Here is a 17,911-nt window from a genome sequence, read left to right on the forward strand (position 1 = left end):
GAACAGGCGAGAGCGTTTTGGCAGCAAGGATGAACATATCAACCAACTCTTTAGGGCTCCCTGTTGGCATTATCAACAACTTGCTCCAACCCACATCCCTGCCTGCCCACAGCTGAGTACCTGTGCTCCAACCCCTGATGCTGTAGAAAAACCTGCCTCCACCCTGGTCACTGGACTCACCACCATTTAAGAGAGATGTAATTGCTCTCCTTGGAGACTCTTAACAGGGTTGGACAGGAAGGAGTCAGGAATTGCAACTCCAGCAGGATTCCCCTGCTCACCAAATGTGCAGAACACCAACTGGTCGTCACCAACATGCTGTTTCACCCAAAAGACAAGTTCAAGACTTCTGGAGGCATCCATGATCAATTATCACATTTTTCAATCCTGAGACTAAAGGATGTCCTTGTGACCAAAGCAGTGACTGGTAGAGACAACTGCTGGACCGAACACTGACTCACCCGCTCCTCCAATGCCTGTCAAAATCTATCAGAAGCAGCTGAAGATAATAACTGTTCAGGAGGAAGTTTTAACATTGAGTGGCTTCAGAGCCAAGCAGATCAGCAAACGTCCGCAACAGTGTTGTCACCACTTAAAGCAAAACTTCTAATGGAGTGGAGGTTAGTCTGGAAGAGCTGAAGACAGCCATTGTTTCATGCTGTGAGGAAGCAGTTACTGTGATGCCAGGAAACACTGAGAATGAGCTCATCTAAACAGCAAAGGCCCCCGGTGACTGAAAAAGCTAAGGAGCCGCAGCTCCTTCTTGACCACCCAGGTTTTGTTAGTGCCGCTAAGGTAACGTCTAGACCTTTGGCCCCAAACCAGTGTGGAATAAGGGTGGCACCTTTCTGAGTGACAAAATGTCAGTCTCTGATGGACAGAATGCTTCAAAGAACTTCTAAAGCATGATGCAATCATCCAGGAAGTATTTGAGGAAATCCTCCAGCTCCTCCTCCGAGATGATCTTGGACTCTGTTCGACACATAGAGGAGGAGATCAGATTCCAACAGATTTCCAAACTTGGAGGAGCAGAGCTTGTCTGTCCCTTTTCAGCTGTTCCTGAAAATCTGAGACCGAGAACAACTCATTGCCAATACCACCACCTTGAAAGAAGGAGACGGTGAACTGTAGGAGCTACTGAGAAATCTGCCTTTTCCCCCGTGCTGGGGAGATCATTGCCCGAGGCTGTGCTAGGCTCTAGGTGAGACTTCTCCCAGTCTTGGGAGATCCTTCCTGAAAGCTGGTATGGCTTCCAACCAAACCATGGAACTATGCACGTGATTGTCACTGCCCAAACGCCAAGAGAAATGCTGGCAACACCACCAGGCACTCTGCGTGGCCTTCATCAATCCAGCCAAGGCTTTTGACTAGTATGGATAGTATGAAGAAAGGGCCAGTCTAAGGGCTGTATGATGAGATTATCATCCTCACTCTCTCCTCGCCAATGATGTTGGCAATGGCTTCCTCGGTATTGTATGACAGAATCCTTTGTGGTCGAGGCGGGTCACGCAAAGGATATGCCATGCCCCAGAACTCCCCACACCCTTGCGCTCTGTCGGCTTCATTGTTGTTTTTTCTCGTCAAGAGCAAGCTTCCCAGTGAGTTGGACGTGTCTTACAGGACAGACTGGAAACTTTACAACCTCAACGGGCTGAAATCCAAGAACTAAATGACGCTGCACTCCCTTAGGGAACTTCAGGGTGCAGGTGACCGTGTTGTCTCTGACTCGAGAGAATCTCCAAGCCCCCGTTGTGGAAGCATACAGTAAGATCTGTCTCTGCTTCAACCTCCAGAAACCTCCAATCCCTTATCAGCCTATCTTTCCATTAAGGTTGACAGATATCCTCCCAAATGTGCAATCTTTTGCTCTTACCTGGGAAGCTACCCCTTGTCTAAGACTGACACCGATGCTGAGAATCAGCACCACCGCCCAATCTGCGAGTCCTGCCTTCAAACGCTTAAAGATAAGTGTTTTCAAAGCCCATGACATCCGTGCTGATACCAAGACCTTGGTGTACAAGACAGTCACCCTTCTAACTCATCTCTGCAGCTTTGAAGCTTGGACTACATATAGATGTTGCCTCAGCCCTTGAAGTACCATCTATGTTGTTTTGAGAAGGATTCCTCACATCTGGGAGGACAGTGGTACGAACATCAGCAAAGAAGTCATTATCTTGCCCTGGGATCGCTTTCTTTGTGAGGACAGTATAGAAGGAGCCTGACAGTGTATCTAGCCCAGTGCTCCATCTCCTGTGAGAGTTGGATAGGGATGGTGGAGAAGGAGCTTCAGTCTTCAACCCACATGCTCTACCAGATCCTGGGATTGTTTGTTTGAAGAGCGTGTAGTGGAAGCTCCAGAAACCCCCCTCAAGGTGCTTCACAGAAGGCTGTTAATTGAAATAAGAGCCCATGGTGTTAGGGATAAGGTACTGACATGGCTAGAGGATTGGCTGACTGGCCGAAGGCAGAGAGAGGGGATAAAAGGGTCTTTCTCAGGCTGGCAGCCAGTTACTAGTAGAGTTCCACAGGGGTCTGTCTGGGACCACATCTGTTCACCTTTTATACATTAACAATCTGGACAGAGAAATGAAAAGCATTGTTGCTAAGCTTGCACAAAGATAGATGGAGGGACAGGCAGTGCTGAGGAAGCATTGGAAAAGCTAGGGGAGTGGACAAAAGTGGCAGGTGAAATACAATGTGGGGAACGTGTGAGGCGATACCCTTTGATTTATTGTCACATGCACTGAGATAACTGTGAAAAGTGGTGTTTTGTGTGTTACGAGGGGCGGGGTTCACGCTGTGTACAGAATACAAGTGTCGAAGCTGCAGAGAGATCAGAACTCTCACCTGAGAGGAAGAAAGAGGTGTAGGCTACCTTTCTAAATGGGGAAAGTGTTCAGAAATCTCAAACACAATGCGACTTGGTTCTAGTTCAGGATTCTCTTATGGTTAACATGCAGGTTCAGTTGGCAAGACAAATGCAATGTTAGCCTTCATTTCAAGAGGGCTAGAATGCAAGAGCAGAGAGGTACTGCTGGGACTGGGTAAGGCTCTAGTCAGATTGCATTTGGAATATTGTGAGCAGTTTTGGACCTTGTATCTTGGAACAGTGTGTTGACCTTGTAGGGAGCCCAGAGGAACTATACAAGAATGATCTTGGGGGTGAAAGGCTTGTCGTTTCGAGGTGTAGTTGAGGACTCTGGGGTCTGTACTTGGAGTTTAGAAGGTTGAAGTGTTGGTGGACAGGATCTGATTGAAGCTTACAGAATACTGAGAAGCCTGGATAGAGTGGATGTGTAGGTGATGTTTCCACGAGTAGGAGCGATTAGGACCTGAAGGCACCGCCTCAGTGAAGGCATGGATCTTTGGGACTGGGACAAGGGGAGGTTGATGAGCCTTGGAATCATTGCTTCAGAGGGCCGTAGAGGCCAAATCATTCAGTGCCTTGAAGGCAGGCAGGCCTTTGACTAGTAAGGGGTTCAAGGATTAAAGGGAGAAGATGGGAATTGAGAAACATGTTGCCTATGATCAAATGGAGCAGATTCGATGGGTCAAATGATGTAATTCTGCCCCTGGATTATGCTTATGGAACTTTACTCTGTACCCGAAGAGTAAAGACCATGATGCTGATTGAGGATTGTGTAGGGCGAGTCTTACTTTCTGCTTTAGAAGGCCATGATCGTCCGAAACCAGCTCTGCTGGGCTGGCCGTGTGCCTACGATGCCTGAGCTCTGATTGCCAAAGCAGGTCATCTTTGCTCAACTCCTAGCAAGAGATTGAATGTGATGAGGACAAAGGAAGCATTTCTAAGACCTCCTGAAGGTTTCCCTCCGGTGTTAGTGTGGGAGACCCTTGTTCACGGGAAACCCAACTTGGAGGGGGCTCCTGTATGAAAGGACGAGCTTCTTTGTGAGCACCTGTTGGCAAGAGGAAATACTGGAAAGGAACTGAAGAAAGGAATGCCAATGATCATAAAGTCAGAAGGGCCAATTCTACCACCCCGAAGCACTCGTCAAATCTGCCGTCAGTGCTAATGGCTCTCGAAGAGTCAGCCACGCACTGACCCAGAGAACCCATAACCCAGTGACATGTGATTTCTGAGGTGGGCAATCGTGCTTGTTAACAAGCGATTGTGATCGTTAGTGCAGTCTGCCCTATAATGTGGTGACTACAACTGAACGTGGTATTCCATTTAACGGTCTAACCAGCATTTTTCACAGTTTCAACATAATCTCCCACCCCTCTCCATGCCTCTACTAATAAAGGTACATATCCCAAATGTTGCCTTAACCAGTCGTCCTTCAGGGACCTCTGGATATGCACAGCACAATCCGATCTTCAGTACTCCAGGGTTCTACCCATCCAGTGTAATTCCTTGCCGTGTTAGCTTTGCTTCATGTTTCTCGAGGCTAAATTGCATTTGTTTCTGCTCTACCCAGCTGACCGACCCCAAGCCCACCCTGTAGCTTACGTTCCTCATTATTTCTCACCCTCCCTATATGTATGTCACCTGTGAACCTCTTCTTCATTCTTCATCCACCCCACCACAAATTGTAAGGGTCCCAGCATTGATCCCTAAAAAATCCCACTGGAAGCAGACTTCCAGTCACAGAAACAGTCCTCTACCGTCGTGTTCTGCACCCTGTCTCTCAGCCAGTTTTAAGACTGTGTGATGCTTTGCCTTGGATCTTGTAGGCTTTTACTTTCCTGACCTGGCTGGCACAGGGAGGGACCTTTATCAAAAGTCCATGTCGACAATATCAGATGCGTTGCCCCCGTCAATACTCCTGGATAGTTTATTTAGAAAAAACTGTCTCTTTTTGTCAAATGCAGCCTTTCTTTCACAAATCTATGGTGACTATTCCTGAGTAATCTGTGTCTCTAAGTGCAGATAAAGTCTGTCCCTCAATGCTTTCTGATTACTTCGCTACAGCCGAAGTTAGACTGACTGGCCTGTACTTTCTTGACCTGTTTCTGCTTCGCTTCGTTAATAATGGGGCAGTGTTTGTAGTTCTCTGGCATTTTGCCTTTGGCCGGCAAGGTTTGGGAGAATACTGCCAGGGTCCTTGCTATCTCCCCTTGAGGATGCTGAACCTGTTAGTACCTTCTCTCTGTTAATCTTGTATTCCACAGTCTTCCACCCTGCTGCCTGTAACTTTTTCTGCTTCCTTGTTGGGGGAAATATAAACCAATCTACTGTGCAAACGGAGATTAAATTGTTTATCAGTTAGAGGGCATTGCTTGTTTCTTTTTAAACTTTCTGAATTCCAGGGAGTTCTGCCTTTGTGTAATCTCACATCGTAACTTGACACTTGAAATCCAAATATCATTTTAGTAAATCTGCATTGTGCTGCCTCCACAGCTGACCTTCCTGTCTGTGTGTATTGTGCAGAACTGGTTCTGGTCACTCTAGGGTCTGGTCTGACTGTGCTTTGTGGAGACAAAACATGATTTCCACCTTCTTGTATTCAAGCCCTTTCGATGGAAGGTGCTTTTTATTAAAAAGTACTATTTTTGTAAATAAAAAGTTGAACATATTTCAGTAACTGGGAATGCGTGGCAAGTTGGAATGCGAGGAAGAATGCTATGTCACAAATTCAGTGTCAGTATTGGGACTGGTTTGTGTGCAGATGGTATTTTGTGTGTGCGTGTATGTGTATAAATGGCTTAGATTTTGGAGTGCTGTAGAATTTAGATGCTTATGGGGATACCAGATTTGGAGATGTGACAGACTCCGAACAAAGCCAGCACACACAGGGTCTGGCAGATGGAATTTAATACTGAGAAATGAGGTGATTCCATTTGACAGAAAGGATGGCAAGAGCTCTGGAGAGGACACGGGATCTTGGAGTGTATGAGTGCCAACCTTTTGAAGGAAGTAGGACTCCTTGAGTGATAAATCTGCTGGATCCTGGCTTTCATAGACAGAGCCATTGAGTACAGAAGCGGGACAGTTGAAAGCTCCAGCACAAACTGATGGATAGACAATGCACATCTGGCGGTGGGGTGGGGGGTGCACTTGCTCTCCAGAGTTTGCTTGGAGAACCTGGGCTGGTTACCCTCTGGAGGAGAGACTTTAGATTGAGGTCCACCTGAAATTTACACTCCATCTGGCTTAGAGAAGCTGGATAAGGGAAAGCTTCTCCCATCAGCTATTGGTACATGAACTGAGGAGGGGAGAAGGGCTCACTGCCGTGCAGGTGAATGGGAATTATGATGAATGATTTCTGGAGAACAGAATGCCCTAAGGGAAAATAAACTTGCATGGTCTCTTGGGGGGAGGAGGATTGCAGGATAACTGGGTACAGACTGGAGTACTCTAGAGAAGCCTGGCATGGGCTGAGTGGTGCCTTGCTGTGCCATGGTAATGCTGGTCTCTGAATCAATCTGCTGTATCTCTGAGCTAAGGAGAAACTTCATCGGTCCAAAGGTGGTGAATCATGGAATTCTCTACCCTCGGGATGATTGAGATATTGTCGAGTCATAGAATCCCAACGGTGTGGATGACAGCCATTCGGTCCATCCAGTCTATGCTGACCCTACTAGCGTAACCCTGTAATTCCCATGGCCAATCCGCCCTCGCCTGCACGTTTTTAGACTGTGGAAGGAAACTGGAGCACCTGGAGGAAGCCCACACAGACGTGGGGAGAATGTGCAAACTCCACACGGACAGTCACCCAAGGGTGGGATCAAAACCAGATTCCCTGGTGCTGTGAAGTAGCCGTGCTAACCACTGAGCCAACCCAAATTCTAGTTTGAAAGAAATGATCGGTACTTGGCTTTCTACCTTTGTCCAAAATCTGAAATATCCTAAACTTACTTGTTGAAAGCAAAAAGGTCTTTGGAAGCTGTCAATACGGAGAAAATTTGACATTTCACAACTGTAAAATAGGGTTCTCCATCTACTGGAGAGCAGGTTGGGACTATGAATTTCACTGAGATTGAAAGAATTCAGTACCATGAACTGAGTTGTTCAGGGTTTTGTACAGCTGGGGTTGCAGGACATAGTGAGGTCTGATCAGTGATTTCTAATCACACTCGATGGCGAGCAGCCTCACAGGCAGGATAACACAGAAATTCAGGCAGCAGTTTGTAGTCTTTGAAGTTTAGCTGTATTTGAGGGGGAAGCGGGGGGGCATGGCAGAGGTTACAGCCTCATGCAGTATTTCTGTGCATTTCCAACTGTCTGTCTCTCACAGGCTCTGCTAACCTGTGGATCACCTTGAGGCACTTGGCAGGATGGGGGATAGGAGCAATGAACTGGATCTGAAGCCTGACTTCAGGAATGGTAGGTGATGAGCTCTCTACATTTCTTCTGTCTGGCATGACCCTGCTGTCAGTATACCTCCCTTCCCCCTCACTGCAGGTATGCTAACTCTGATCTCCGGATCATGGAATACCTGCAGTCTGGAAGCGGGCCACTTGGTCTATTTGCATCCACCACTTCCCAATCCCTGTAACTCTGCATTTCCCGTGGCTAAGCCACCTAGCCTGGATGTTTCTGAACACAATGGCAATTTAGAATGGTCAATCTACTGAGGATTTTTGGACTGTTGTGGGGAAACCCACGCAGACATGGGGCGAATATGTAAACTCCACACAGACAGCTGCTCAAGGCTAGAATTTCTGGGTCCCTGGTGTTGTGAGGCAGCAGGGTTAACCACTGAGCCACTTTGCCGCCCCATGGCAGCCCTTGGGCCTATCCCAATGCCCAGCGGAGCAGTCTGCTGATCCTACTGGCTACCTTTTTAAAGGGGCAGTTGCTTCTGTCCTGGACCCAGCACTCTGTGTATCTTTGTGCCATGAAGTGTTCACCAGATAGCCCTGCCTTACCGCCTGATCTGACTGTGAACCTACGGCAGCTCCCAGCCCGACAAAGCTACAAAATTCCTTTTTTATTATTTGATTGAAAAATTCCTGTTGACCATGTCGATCCCGGCTGAGTAGGTGGGACTTCACTTGCGAAGGGAGGTGGGTGATGCAGAAAGGATTTGGTGCTGTCATCTGGTCAGTACTGAGGGGCGTGATGCTGTAGGGAGCTCGGTGCCAGGAGGATGGGGACTGTGCTCACTGTCTTTAACCTCCTGCTCCTTGCAGGCAGCCTGTCCAGTAGCCCTGAGGACACGGAAGAGGCCCGTGAGTCCTCGTCTGGTATTGAGGTGGAAGCGTCCGATCTGAGCCTGAGCCTGACTGGGGACGAGCACATGGCAGAAGACGAAGAGGAGGAAGACAGGGAGCGGCGAGGGGAAGGGATCAGGCATGGCACGGAGAAGGAGAGCTCAGATGAGCGGGACTCTGACTCCTTGGAGGACACCGGCACATACTCCATTGTGGATGAGGAGGATGACGAGGACGATGAGGAGGGAGAGGAACGGGAGGAGGAGGAAAGTAAGATGGAGGATGGGCAGCCAGAACCACGCGCCCGGCGCCGCCGAGGGCCAAAACGAGCCAGTGAGCCGGAGCGTGATTCCTCTGAGGAAGAGGCTGCGCTGGAGCGCTGGGTGCACTCGGAGGTGGCAGCTTTACCTCCACCCACCTGGTGTGCTGCTCCAGCCCTGGGGGGCCGTGAAATTGGCCGGGACCCCCGTGCCTTTATGTACCGGGCGTGCGGAGCGCGGACCTTTGTGGAACGCCTGAGGCTGCAGCACAGCCTGGAGCACCATGCCGGCTGTGTTAACACGTTGCACTTTAACCGCCGTGGGACCTGGCTGGCCAGCGGCAGCGATGACCTCAAAGTGGTAATCTGGGACTGGGCTCGGCGGAAGCCTGTCCTTGAGTTCGACAGTGGTCACAAGAGCAATGTCTTCCAGGTAGGGGCTGCCGGCCTGTGTGCAGGAAATATATCATCCCCACTTTGTCGGGGCATGTGTGTGTGTGTGTGTGTGTGTGTCCGGGGTGGGGGTCGCGGGTAAGGGAGCAGAGAGGGAGAGAGAGACATTATCGGCGGATCACTGTACATCAACTAGGTGAGGAATCATCACTCGTCGGGAAATTACGGGGTCAGTGTTTATCCTGGCTGCAGGGCCAGTGTTTGTCCCTGCCCAGGCCCCCCTTCCCCGTGCCGGCTGCAGGGCCGGTGTTTATCCCGGCCCCGGCCCCCCTCCCTGTGCGAGCGTAATGATGGCCTTTGTTCCCCTGCCTCCTGTTCCCTCCTGTTTTTGTTTTGGTGTTCTCCAGGCCAAGTTCCTGCCGAACAGCGGTGACTCCACGCTGGCGATGTGCGCTCGTGACGGCCAGATTCGTATTGCTGAGCTGTCAGCCACAGAATGTTGCAAGTCGACCAAGCGAGTGGCCCAGCACAAGGGCTCTGCACACAAGGTGAGTGAGCACGGGCCGCCTTGTGGCCTTTGTCCCCAGCTCCAGCTCCCCACATCAGGTTGAATAATTTCAAACAGTTATTCAACCACGTGGCATTGTGGTTCAGTACTTCTTGTCTCTGTTCTGCAGCTAGCGCTGGAGCCGGACTCCCCGTGCACCTTCCTGTCAGCTGGAGAGGACGCTGTGGTCTTTGCGATTGACCTGCGCCAAGAAAGGCCAGCATCGTGAGTATCTGATCTGTAGGGTTGGAGGGTGGGCTCTGGGCTGGTTCGTTCTAAAACAATCCAGTTGCACCTTCCATCCTGGGTGAAGAAGCAGGTGGAAATCCTAGAATCTGCAGTGTGGAAGTAGGTCAGTCAGCTCATTAAGTTCACACTGACCCTCCTGAAGAGCATCTCACCTTGACGTCCTGAACCCCTGCCTGCAAAAAAAAAACCTATCCCTGTAATCCCACGTTTTCCATGGCCAATCCACCCTAACCCACACACCCCTGGGACGCTATGGGACAATTTAGCGCGGCCAATCCACCCTAACCTGCACGTCCCTGGGCACTATGGGACAATTTAGCGCGGCCAATCCACCCTAACCTGCACATCTTTGGACTGTGGGACGCACCCAGAGGAAACCCGTGCAGATATGGGGAGAATGTGCAAAGTTGGCGAGGGTGGGATCAAACCCAGATCCCTGCTAACCAATGAGTCACCAAAAGAGTTGTCAGTGCTGTGGGATCAATGCTCGCGCGCGCTTTGGGATGTTCTGACCTGACACAAACCATTGTTGAGCTGCAATGTTTGTGCTTTCTCCTCTTGTTCCCCCTTCCAGGAAGCTGGTTGTCACCAAGGAGAAGGACAAAAAGGTCGGCCTGTACACCATCTACATGAACCCCTCCAATACCCACCAGTTTGCTGTTGGAGGGAGGGATCAGTACGTCAGGTGAGACACTCCATTTCTCTCCTGGGAGCCAAAAAAAATGCCAAACTGGCCAGTGTGTTCCTTCAGGGGTCAGAGGCAGCAGCCCATCTTTTGGGTTGAGTGTCAGTCTTGTGTTGCCTCCCCTCAGAGCAGCGATTTGTAACCCTTCAACCAGTTTAGAAGCAAGCGTAGGCCACTTGGCCCTTCTGAGTGACTCCAACATTGAATAGGATGTGGTTTTGATTCTATATTCCCCTCACATCCCTTCTCAGTCAGCTTTTTATCGACTTCTGTCTGGAAAGCATGCATCTGCTACTCATTTGTCCACCTTAGCCTGCAAGATGTTCATGATCCACAAGCTAACAACTGATTAAGAAATATCTCTTCCTCGCTATCCTAAATGTGAGACTCCCTTTATTCTGAAATTGTCCCTTCATTCTAGGCCACCCTTTGCAAATGATGCCAAAACTACACAATACTTCAGCTATAGCCTCACCAACGGTCCACAAAACTGGAAGGCAAATATTCTTTTGTATTTGTTTGAGTCACAACAAAGTGTTCTGTTTACACTCCTAACCCCATTTTTACTTGCTTAATGTACTTGATGACTGTATAATCCATGTATACTTGAGCTCAGCAGTCTCTCCATTTTAAATAATGCTGCTTTATTTTTAATAATTCATCCTGCTAAAGTGGGCCTGTTCACATTTTCTATGACTTTGTTCCCCACGTGGCAAACTTTACGTACTCTTTTTAATCAATTTGTGTGCATTTGCAGGCTCTTTCTGCCCTCCATCTTCTCTTACCTAATCCTTGTACCTTGGCCTTCTCTTGCAGGGTGTATGACCAGCGCAAGTTAAATGAGAACGAGAACAATGGTGTACTGAAGAAGTTCTGCCCTCATCACTTAGTAAGAGAGCCCCAACATCTTGCCCTCACTCCGGCATGCTGTGTCCGTATGTTCCCAGTATCACTGTAACTGTCTCCTTATCTATCTCTGTCCTTTTCTGGCAGATCAACAGCGAATCGAAAGCCAACATCACATGTCTGGTCTACAGCCACGATGGCTCTGGTGAGAGGGTTGGGTCTGACAGTGCTGACGTGGGAGGGTGGGGGTTAAACTGAGCTGTCTGGGTGGAGTAGTACGGAGGAACTTTGTACTATTTTAAATTTTTTCTCTCTCTGTGCTCCTCAGACCTGCTAGCGAGTTACAACGACGAGGATATCTACCTCTTCAACTCGTCCCACAGCGATGGTGCAGATTACGTCAAGCGTTACAAAGGACATCGCAATAATGCTACAGGTCAGCTACTGGCCCTGTCCATTGCCCCACGCAGGCTAGGCACAGACTTAATTCCTTGATAACAAAGTGTAGGGCTGGATGAACACAGCAGGCCAAGCAGCATCTCAGGAGCACAAAAGCTGACGTTTCGGGCCTAGACCCTTCTTCAGAGAGGGGGGATGGGGAGAGGGAACTGGAATAAATGGGGAGGCGGACCGAAGATGGAGAGAAAAGAAGATAGGTAGGGAGGGGATAGGTCAGTCCAGGGAAGATGGACAGGTCAAGGTGGTGAGATGAGGTGGTAGGTAGGAAATGGAGGTGCAGCTTGAGGTGGGAGGAGGGGATAGGTGAGAGGAAGAACAGGTTAGGGAAGCAGAGACAGGCTGGGCTGGTTTTGGGATGCAGTGGGGGGAGGGGAAGAACTGGGCTGGTTTTGATACCATTAGGCTGCAGGTTTCCCAAGCAGAATGAGTTGCTGTTCCTGCAACCTTCGGGTGGCATCATTGTGGCACTGCAGGAGGGCCAGGATGAACATGTTGTTTGAGGAAGGGGAAGGGGAGTTAAAATGGTATGTGACTGGGAGGTGCAGTTGTTTGTTGCGAACCGAGCGGAGGTGTTCCGCAAAGCGGTCACCAAGCCTCCACTGGGTTTCCCCAACGTAGAGGAAGCCACACCGGGTTCAATGGATACAATATACCACATTAGCAGATGTGCAGGTGAACATCTGCTTGATATGGAAAATCATCTTGGAGCCTGGGATAGGGGTGAGGGAGGAGGTGTGGGGGCAAGTGTAGCATTTCCTGCGGTTGCAGGGGAAGGTGCCAGCTGTGGTGGGGTTGGAGGGGAGTGCGGAGCGGACAAGGGAGTCACGGAGAGAATGGTCTCTCCGGAAGGCAGACAAGGGTGGGGATGGAAAAATGTCTTGGGTGGTGGGGTCGGATAGTAGATGGCGGAAGTGTCGGAGGATGATGCGTTGTATCCGGAGGTTAGTGGGGTGGTATGTGAGAACGAGGGGGATCCTATGGGGGCGGTTGTGGTGGAGGGGTGGTGTGTGAGGGATGTGTTGCGGGAGACGCGGTCAAAGGCATTCTCGACCACGGGGGTTGGGGGGGGGGGGGTGGGGGGTGCGGGGTGCGGGGTGGTAGAGAGGAGGAGTTGCGGTCCTGGACGAACGTGGACATCTGAGATGTTGGGAGTGGAATCCCTCATCCTGGGAGCAGATGCGGTGGAGGCGGAGGAATTGGGAATAGGGGATGGAATTTTTGCAGGAGGGTGGGTGGGAGGAGGTGTATTCTAGGTAGCTGTGGGAGTCGGTGGGCTTGAAATGGACATCAGTTTCTAGCTGGTTACCTGAGATGGAGACTGAGAGGTCCAGGAAGGTGAGGGATGTGTTGGAGATGGCCCAGGTGAACTTGAGATTGGGGTGGAAGGTGTTGGTGAAGTGGATGAACTGTTCGAGCTCCTCTGGGGAGCAAGAGGCGACGCCGATAGTCATCAATGTAACGGAGGAAGAGGTGGGTTTTGGGGCCTGTGTAGGTGCAGAAGAGGGACTGTTCCACGTAACCTGCAAAGAGGCAGGCATAGCTTGGGCCCATGTGGGTACCCATGGCCACCCCCTTTGTCTGTAGGAAGTGGGAGGAATCGAAAGAGAAGTTATTGAGGGTGAGGACGAGTTCGGCTAGGCGGATGAGAGTGTCGGTGGAGGGGGACTGGTTGGGCCTGCGGGACAGGAAGAAGTGGAGGGCCTTGAGGCCACCTGCATGCGGAATACTTCTGTAGGAAGGTTTAATTCCTTTTTTGTTTTATTTTGGAGGGCTATCCCAAGTGGGGGTGGCTACTTGGAGTAGGATGGATCTCCTCATGCTTTTTTTTTTTTGTTTGCCCTTTCACAGTCAAAGGGGTGAATTTCTACGGCCCCAAGAGTGAGTTTGTCGTGAGTGGAAGTGACTGTGGCCATATCTTCCTCTGGGAGAAGTCATCCTGTCAAATTGTCCAGTTCATGGAGGGTGACAAAGGAGGAGTGGTGAGTATAAAACATTTTGAGGGATACGGCGTGTACTGTGTGTGGCCTCATTTGCTGAGGTACTGGGCCCCTGTAACACCAAAGCAGGCCGCGTTCAGTCTTTGAGAGCTGGCTAAGCTCAGTTTCCATACAGTTGTTGTGGCTTCACAGGGGAGATGATGGCCTTCCCTTTTTGCCCCGCCCCCTGAAAATGCTATCTGGTTGTTGTTTTTGTTTCTTTTAAAAGTTGGGGTTGACTCTCCTTTCTCTTGGGATGCATAATCCCAGCTGTTTAACCTTTTAAAAACGGCATTTTTCACAACTGCTCTCCTTTTCTCCCTGGAGGAAAGGTGTTTGAAGAGGTGCCACCCTTTCTCAACCCACATGGAACGACAGAGTAGGCGACACCTCTACTCGTGAATGAGGTCAGAACAAGATGGTCAGTACAAAGTGATCACAAAATCCATTTCTGGTGAAACCACTTTAGCCAGAACACGGAGTGTTTGGGACACACTGCCACAGGAACTGACGTCTCTTGCTTTGTGATTGAGTCATGTATGAAAAACAGCAGCAAGGTTAAAATCAGCTCCCACCAACAGCAACCAGACGACCTGTTTCCACACTACTGGTTGACTACTGTAGAGTTCCCAAGATTGTAATATAGACCCCCAGCAGTCGGTGAGAAATTGCAAAGCAAATTTGTGGTGAGGTCTCGGTTATCCGTGAGAATAATAGGATGGTTTATGTTCGGGCACTTTAATTTTCCAAACGTAGACTGGGACTGCCTTGGTGTTAAGGGTTGAGATGGGGAGGGATCTAAGCGTGTACAGGAATTGCCTGATTCAGTGTGTGGATGGACCTGCTAGGGAGGGAGCAAAACGTGACCACCTCTTGGGAACTAAGGCAGGGCGGGTAACTGAGGTGTCATTGGGAGAGCACTTTGGGTTACGTGGCCATCATTCTATTAGTTTTTAAATAGTGATAGAAAAGGATAGACCGGATCTAAAACTTGGAGGCCAATTTTGACTGTGTTCAGCAAAAGCTTGGGAGCAAATGTTCACAGGTAAAGGGCTGACTGGAAGATGGGAAAAATGTCATCATGCAAAAAGGGACATAATGAGTGCAGAGAGACAGTTTGTTCCTGTTAGGTCCAGGGAATGCAGGGTGATGAGACCAACTGAGGTATTGGTCAAGAATAAGAAGAAAGCATATGTCAGACGGAGACAGCAAGGAGTCAAGTGAATCCGGAGAAGAGTACAAAAACAGTGGGGGAGTATACTTGAGTTGGAGATCAGGAGGGCAAAGAAGGGACAGAGCTTTGGCCGAAGCAAAACCCAAAGGGATTCTACAAATACATTAAGGACAACACAGTAAGCAGGGAGAGAATAGGGCCCCTTAAAGATCAGCAAGGCTGCCGATGTGTGGATCTGCAGGAGATGGGGGAAATACTAAACAATTTACTTTGCCAGTCCTTACATGGAGAAGGATATGGAAGGTATAGAACATAGGGAAATAAATAGTAACAGCTTGGAAAAAATCCATGTTACAGGGGAGGAGGTGCTAGATGTCTTAATGCAGAAAGGTGGGTAAATCCCTGGGATCGGGCGTACCCTAGAATTCTGTGGGGAAACTAGGGAACATATCACGGGGCCCCTTGCTGTGATGTTTGTATCATCAAGAGCCACATGTGAGTTGCCCAAAGACTGGAGGCTGGCTAATGTGCCATTATTTAAGGGAAAAGTTGGGGAGCTATAGATTGGGGAGCCTGACATTGGTGGTGGGCAAGTTGTTGGAGGGAGTCCTGAGAGACAGGATTTCCATGTATTTGGGGACAGCTAACATGGCTTTGTGTGTGGGAAATTGCGCCTGTCTAACTTGATTTGGTTTGTTTTGTTTTGAAGTAATGAAAAGGATTGAGGGTAGCACAGTGGATGTAATCTGAATGGACTTTGGACTTTGGTAAGGTATTTGACAAGGCTCCTCATGGTAACCTCTGAGCAAGGTTAGGTCACACGGAATAAAAGGAGATCTAGCTGTTTGGATACAGAATTACTTCAAAAGTAGAAGACAGAGGATGGTGGTGGAGGAGGGTTGCTTTTCACGCTCTAGGCCTGTGACCAGTGATGTGCCATAAAGATCGGTGCTGGTCCACTGCTTTTGTCATTTTTATAAAATAATTCAAATGTGAATATAGGAGGCATGGTTAGTACGTTTACAGATGACACCAAAATTTGGAGTTGTAGTGGACCGAGAACAAGATTACCTCCCAAGATGAGATCTTGATTAGACTGGCCAAGGAGTGGCAGGTATAATTTAGATAAATGTGAGGAGCTGCATTTTGGAAAGGGAAATCAGGGCAGAACTTACACACACTTAATGGCAAGGTCCTGAGGAGTGTTGCTGAACAAAGAGACCTTGGATTGCAGGTTTGTAGTTCCTTGAAAGTGGAGTGGTAGGTGGACAGGATAGAGGAGATGGTGTTCGGTACGCATACCTTTATTGGTCAGTGCATTGAATATAGGTGTTGGGAGGGTCATGTTGTGGCTGTACAGGACATTGGTTAGGGCAACTTTTAGGATACTGTGTTCAGTTTAGGTCTCCCTGCAATCGGAAGGATGTTGTGAAACCGGAAAGGGTTCAGGAAGAATTTACAAGGATGTTGCCAAGGTTGGGCTGAATAGACTGGGGCTATTTTCCCAGAGGTTCAGAGGCTTTTAAAATCATAAAGGGCATGGACAGACTATATAGACAAGGTCTTTCCCCAGGGTGGGGGGGGGATCCAAACCCCAGAGGGCATCAGTTTAAGGTTTAGAAGAGACCTGAGGGGCAACTCTTTGAGAGGGTGGTGTGCTTATGGAGTGAGCTGCCAGAGGAAGTGGTACAGTTACAGCATTTAAAAGGCATTGGGATGGGGACATGAATAGGAAGGGTTTAGAGCAATATGGCAAAAGGGACTAGATTCATTTAGGATATGTAGTTGGCGTGGATAAGTTGGACCGGAGGGTCTGTTTCTGTGCTGTATGTCAGACTCCATGGTACGTATTAGTTGAAGTCACTGGGCAGGAGAGCCCTGCTGTAGCCCAGCACTTGTGGTGACATCAACACTTGGCCACTGGCCAGTGCAACAGTGAGCCACCGTCTATCAGGTTGTCCTCATTTTAAGGTTGTTTCTGAAGGCTGCATCTTTAAGTGAATCATTGACTCCCACAGGAACCCACCTGAAAACTGGAGTCCAGTTCTGTTGGACTTTCCTTCCCAGAGGGAAATAACAGTCTAAAAGCATTGTACCTGTACTCTTAAATTGAAATAGTCCTTTTTTTAAGTGGCTACATTTCTGCATTAAAAGTGAGGGTTTGGGTGAGTTGGCCAGGGAGAGTGGTGTGGGGTGAGCAATGATTGCAGTGGCGTGGGGCCTGGTACAGACTGTGGGAAATGGTGAGTCCACAAGTGGGAAAGTGCTCTGTAAATTAGGTCAGGCTGAGATGAGCAATGTTTAAGAACAGTTCTTGGTGTTCTCACTTCTTCCCCAATCATCTGCAACACTCCTCCCTCCCTATCTCTCTGACTGCACTGTTACTGTTTCTGTTTTCCACTCCTACTGCCCAGGTGAATTGTCTTGAGCCACATCCTCACCTTCCTGTCCTAGCAACCAGCGGTCTCGACCACGATGTGAAGATCTGGGCGCCCACGTCAGAAGCTGTGAACGGGTTGTCCGGATTAACAGAGGTGAGCCTTCACACTCTGACAGCACATCCTGGGCTCCACTGCTACCCACTACCCCTTCAGAAGGCAGCAGTGAGCTGCCGCCCTGAACTGCTCCAGTCTTTGGGGGTAACGTTAGACTCAAGTATCCCTTAGGGAGGGAATTCCAGGATTCTGACCCAGCTTCACTGAAGGGATGGTGATTGTATTTCCAAATCAGGATGGTGAGTGGCTCAGTCATGTTGTTCACATGTATCTGCTGCCCCTTGTTCTTCTGGATGGAAGTGGGCCGTGGGTTTGGAAGGTGCTGCCTGAGGATCTTTGAGTCTGTGCAGAGCGTCTTGTAGATGGTACGCACTGCTGTGACTGAGCGTCGGTGGGGGAAGGGAGTGGGATGTTTGTGGGTGTGGTGCCAGTCGAGTTGGAGGGCTGCTTTGTCCTGGATGGTGTCGAGCTTCTTGAGTGTTGGAACTGCACCCATCCAGGGACAAGTGGGGACTATTCCATCAGACTCCTGACTTGTGCCTTGTAGATGGTGGAACAGGCTTTGGGGAGTCACGAGGGGAGTTGCTCGCTGCAGGATTCCCAGCCTCTGACCTGCTCTGCTTGTACAGCTAATCGCTTTGCTGGTCACTGGTAGCCATCGGGATTGTTGGTGGATGACTGAGCAGTGTTGATGTTGTTAAACTTTGAAG

General features: G+C 49.4%; 1 protein-coding gene across 3 annotated transcripts in view; it reads left to right on the forward strand.

Moving 5' to 3' along the window:
- dcaf8 (DDB1 and CUL4 associated factor 8) overlaps positions 1-17,911 on the forward strand; it is a 28,831-nt gene that overhangs the window by 8,772 nt on the left and 2,148 nt on the right. For all 3 annotated transcript variants that reach the window (XM_059642748.1, XM_059642747.1, XM_059642746.1), the window contains exons 5-14: positions 7,200-7,288; positions 8,098-8,810; positions 9,178-9,318; positions 9,448-9,542; positions 10,141-10,251; positions 11,068-11,140; positions 11,245-11,302; positions 11,426-11,533; positions 13,405-13,535; positions 17,121-17,240. In XM_059642748.1, coding sequence (XP_059498731.1) covers positions 7,240-7,288; positions 8,098-8,810; positions 9,178-9,318; positions 9,448-9,542; positions 10,141-10,251; positions 11,068-11,140; positions 11,245-11,302; positions 11,426-11,533; positions 13,405-13,535; positions 17,121-17,240 — 1,599 coding nt within the window. In that variant the 5' untranslated portion in view covers positions 7,200-7,239. The remainder of the gene's footprint in view (positions 1-7,199; positions 7,289-8,097; positions 8,811-9,177; positions 9,319-9,447; positions 9,543-10,140; positions 10,252-11,067; positions 11,141-11,244; positions 11,303-11,425; positions 11,534-13,404; positions 13,536-17,120; positions 17,241-17,911) is intronic.

Source organism: Stegostoma tigrinum, chromosome 46 (assembly GCF_030684315.1).
Source record: "Stegostoma tigrinum isolate sSteTig4 chromosome 46, sSteTig4.hap1, whole genome shotgun sequence".
Taxonomy (NCBI): Eukaryota; Metazoa; Chordata; class Chondrichthyes; order Orectolobiformes; family Stegostomatidae; genus Stegostoma; species Stegostoma tigrinum.